Source organism: Miscanthus floridulus, chromosome 19, assembly GCF_019320115.1.
Source record: "Miscanthus floridulus cultivar M001 chromosome 19, ASM1932011v1, whole genome shotgun sequence".
NCBI lineage: Eukaryota > Viridiplantae > Streptophyta > Magnoliopsida > Poales > Poaceae > Miscanthus > Miscanthus floridulus.
The window spans coordinates 95,902,390-95,906,499 of NC_089598.1; the positions used below are offsets into that span (position 1 = coordinate 95,902,390).

The 4,110-nt window shown below is 48.0% G+C and overlaps 1 protein-coding gene and 1 long non-coding RNA gene across 2 annotated transcripts; both read left to right on the forward strand.

Moving 5' to 3' along the window:
* The first annotated feature begins 1,794 nt into the window (after nucleotides 1-1,794).
* On the forward strand, nucleotides 1,795-2,385 carry LOC136526423 (protein MAINTENANCE OF MERISTEMS-like). The gene has a single exon (XM_066519091.1). The coding sequence runs from the start codon at nucleotides 1,795-1,797 to the stop codon at nucleotides 2,383-2,385; it is 591 nt and encodes a 196-aa protein (XP_066375188.1).
* An 844-nt stretch (nucleotides 2,386-3,229) lies between these two features.
* LOC136528102 (uncharacterized) lies at nucleotides 3,230-3,596 on the forward strand. The gene is made up of 3 exons (XR_010776986.1): nucleotides 3,230-3,282; nucleotides 3,358-3,456; nucleotides 3,542-3,596. It is a non-coding gene; the product is annotated as an uncharacterized lncRNA (long non-coding RNA).
* Nucleotides 3,597-4,110: the final 514 nt, after the last annotated feature.

The window sequence follows — 4,110 nt, forward strand, 5'->3', positions numbered from 1 at the left end:
GGAATGGTAGCCAGGTATTTGGAAGGGCGTTTTGGGCGTTCGGGCAGAGCATCGAAGCATTCAAGCATTGCAGGCCCGTCGTCTCAATTGACGGGACCTTTCTTACAGGGAAATTTGAAGGCACAATGCTTATTTGTATTGGGACAGATGCAGAGGACCAGCTTGTGCCATTGGCCTTTGCGATTGTTCGGAAGGAGGACATGGATAGTTGGTGTTGGTTTCTCAGGCTAGTAAGACAAGTGGTAATTGGTCTAGGACGTGATGTTTGTGTGATATCCGATAGGCATGCTGGCATTCTGAATGCCGTAGAACAAGAGATTCCTGGTTATGGCCAAATACATCACCGGTGGTGCACCAGACACCTTGCTCAGAATCTTATAAGGCATGATCACACAAAGGACAACTTCAAATTATTTGAGGAGGTTTGCAGGCAGCAAGAGGTTCAATTATTCAAAGACAAGTTAGATGCCCTGAAGTTAGCCACAAATGTTGATGGCAGGCTATTCTTGAGCGAGTTGATGGCGTCGAAGGATAAGTGGTCACTTGCATATGACACGGGTGGTTGGAGATGGGGCTTCATGACTAGTAACATGGCAGAGATGTTCAACAGCCTTCTAAGAGGTTGTCGTGGTCTGCCTGTGACTGCTATTGCCTCATTCACCTTCTACAAGTTGAATTCTTGGTTTGTTTCGAGGAAGAAGCATGCGAGGTCTCTATGGACAGCAGGCAAAGCTTGGCCACTTTTAGCATCTCAGGAACTAGCTTTCTCAAAGAAAAAGTCTAAACGACAGAAGGGTTCATGTTTCGATCCGATCAACCATGGATATGAGATTCTAGAGGGTGGCGGAACTAACATTGGTGGTGAAGATCGTGGTGCTCGAAAACATAAAGTAGTGATCAATGAGAACAAGTGTACGTGTGGAAAACCGATCATATACCATAGGCCTTGCTCCCACATGATTACAGCCTGTCGCCTTAGACGTGTTGACCCTGAGGTCCCTCCCCGTATGGCCGCGGAGTTCTCTTTGAGGAACCTAATGAGCACCTGGAATCCTCAGTTCGAGCCATATCTTGACGAGAGTCAATGGCCTACTTATGATGGCCCCAAGTATGTGGTTGATCTTGGTTTACTCTGGAAGAGTAGAGGACCTAGGCGATGGAAGCGGTTCAGGATGGACATGGACCGAGCCACGAAAGGTAGATCAACCACGAGTAAGGTTGGGAGACATTTTGTAGAGGACACCCAAAAGAGCCGTTGCTCTGGTTGCCATAAGCCGGGCCACAATAAGAGAAAATGTCCTGAACTACTTAGACAACAGGTATCCATCAAGCTAGCTACTAGAATTGCTTTGTGTAATGGTACATTGGTTTACTTTTGTTTTTTTATTTTTATGTTACTTCATACCACATACACATGCTTTAACTTACACTAATGGTTTGTCATTGCTTATGTTGCAGGATGGATCGGTTCCCCCTTCTTGATCCAAGGTTCGATGAGCACCACCGGGCTCGGAGGATCGAGAACGGAGAGGTATATTCAACAATTCGTATGAAAACACTGCATTGTTCATGTTTTGCTCTATAGTCCATGCTCTTTATAAAGTGACATGCACTAATACTTTTTCATGCTTGTTTTTTTTGCAGGTTTTGAATGTGCTGAGGCCAATGACACATGAGGCCTCTACGACCATGGTCTACGATGAGAGGTACACGCCCCTCCTAAAGGTGGCGAACCTTGCTACCGTTGCTCGTGTTTGTCGTCGAGGCACGCCACCTTTCAACCCAGCGGCGCTGATGGCATTGATAGATCGGTGGCGTCCGGAGACACACAACTTTCACCTACCATGCGGGGAGATGACGGTCACTCTCGAGGATGTTGCCATGATCCTTGGAATCAAAATCCAAGGATTCCCAGTGATAGGAGACACGGAGTCTGAAGGATGGCAGCAGCGGGTTGAGCACTTCTTGGGACAGCCCCTAGCGGCAGTTGAGGCTGGCAAGAAACGGCGCAGCAGTGGGGTGTCCCTGAGGTGGCTTCGTCAGCAGTTTCGGGAGTGCCCACCCAACGTAGACGCCGAGACCATGACATACTACTGTTGGGCCTACGTCCTCCACATGTTAGGTACGGTTCTCTTCCCTGATGGCACTAGAGACACGGCGTCCTGGATGTACATCCCGTGCCTTTTGAACTGGGAGGATGCCGGCAATAGGAGTTGGGGCTTGGCTATACTTGCCTTCCTGTACCGTCAGCTTTGCGAGGCTTGCCGCCGTCCTGGAGGCTCGCACGCTACAATGTCAGGCTGCATCACACTGTTGCAGGTAATAAAGCAAAGTTGTACAAGTTACCACTACAATTCAATGTATTTTCTTAACAAAAGTGATTAACATTCATGTTTCCACTCTTTTTTTTGCAGATTTGGATGTGGGAGAGGCTTCCAGTTGGGAGACCGCATCAGCTTGATCCCCCACAACCTTGGTTTCCTCAAGGAGACGCAGTTGTCGCCCCTACCGTGGCACACCTCTACGAGCGAGCCCATGGAACATACCATGTGTCACGCCACGCGTACATCAGCTTCACCAACGAGCTAGACACCCTTTTGTCACAGCATGTAAGTTTCCCACCCTTTTGCCCTAATCGAGGATATGTGCACAAATTGAGCGTCGACTAGTTGATGACGACGTTGTGTACAGGTTCAATGGAGCCCATATCGGCGGAGGCAAGTAACGGATCTCAACTTGAGCGCCTTGTGCATGGCAGACGAGGACGTCTGGATGATGAGGACCCCCCTTATTTGTTTCTATGCAGTTGAGTACCATCTCCCTCACCGTGTAGCACGGCAGTTTGGTAGGCTGCAGCCTTCTCCGCCCGATGATTTCTCCACCGGTTGGCAGCTCCACAAGTACGTAACATACAATATTTTGTTCGTTTCACATGAAAGAATCATTGAGTAGGCCTTCATATTGCCGATTTGGTGTAAAATTTGCAGGTTCAACAGACAAAAAAATAAGAAGATCACCAACTGACAGCTGGAGCACCATCGCTACATTGATGAGTGGATGTTGATGGAGCAGAACAACATGGGCATCCACGCCGTCCATCGTGACAAGGCATTCCATGATTACCTTGTTTGGTTTGGTCAACGAACAAGGCTTCAATTGAGGCCCGCTTGGACGGAGCAAGACATTGCTGACATTGCGAGCGAGGATGAGGGCAACAACCTATATGACCAAGCTACCCGAGAAGGCAGGCAAGTTGAGATCGCCCCTGCGTTAGCCAGAGCTGTAAGTGATACAACTATTTCAATCTCTGAGGTCTTTACTATGATAGAGACTTAAATTATTGTTTTTGTTGCATAGAGCATGGAGATAATGAGGACAGTGGCCGACCAAGGAAGGGCATTGATGATTCCTGTGGGCGATCCTGATGAGGCCTCCATGTTACGACAACACATTCAGGTAGTCTTCTCTCATTCAGTTGATATTACATCTTTATATAGTTTTGCGACCAACCCCACTTACTAATAGTGCTTTCAAAATGCAGCGTGCCATGCATCGCCTACGAAAGGTAGCTGCACGCCTTGGATGTAGACGTTCCCCAGATGTGGCAGTCCCACAACAGCTTGGTGCTGGACCTTCTACTGCACATGTTGGAGGGACTTCATCTTCACATGGTGCACATGGTGGCATGACTTCTTCTTCACATGGTGCAGCAACTACTGCAGAGGGTGGTCAAGGACATGGTCATTATGATGATGAAGTTGATGAAGGACAGGGAGAGTATGATCATGAGTATGATAAGATTGACATGTCCCAGCTTGGAGATGCACCCCAAGGAACTCAAGGCCCCTCCGGTTCTGGACGTCCACATAGGACGCTCAGACCAGTGGACAGGTACACTCCAGGTACCTATCCGTTTGGGAGGGGAAAGCGTTACGCTCGCCGTCCACGTTAAGGTACAAGGAGCGATAAAAGATCCAAAGACTTCATATGCTTTATTTTGTGCATGGACTATGTATGCATTGGACCTTGTACTATGTTTGGACTATGTTTGTTGATTGATGAAGCATATGTATGGACTATGTTGGATGTTGAATGTGTTGGACTATGTTG

What these genes read in the sequence shown, in the direction of transcription:
- LOC136526423 (XM_066519091.1), top strand. Translation starts at nt 1,795, where the DNA reads ATGGCATTGATAGATCGGTGGCGTCCGGAGACACACAACTTTCACCTA.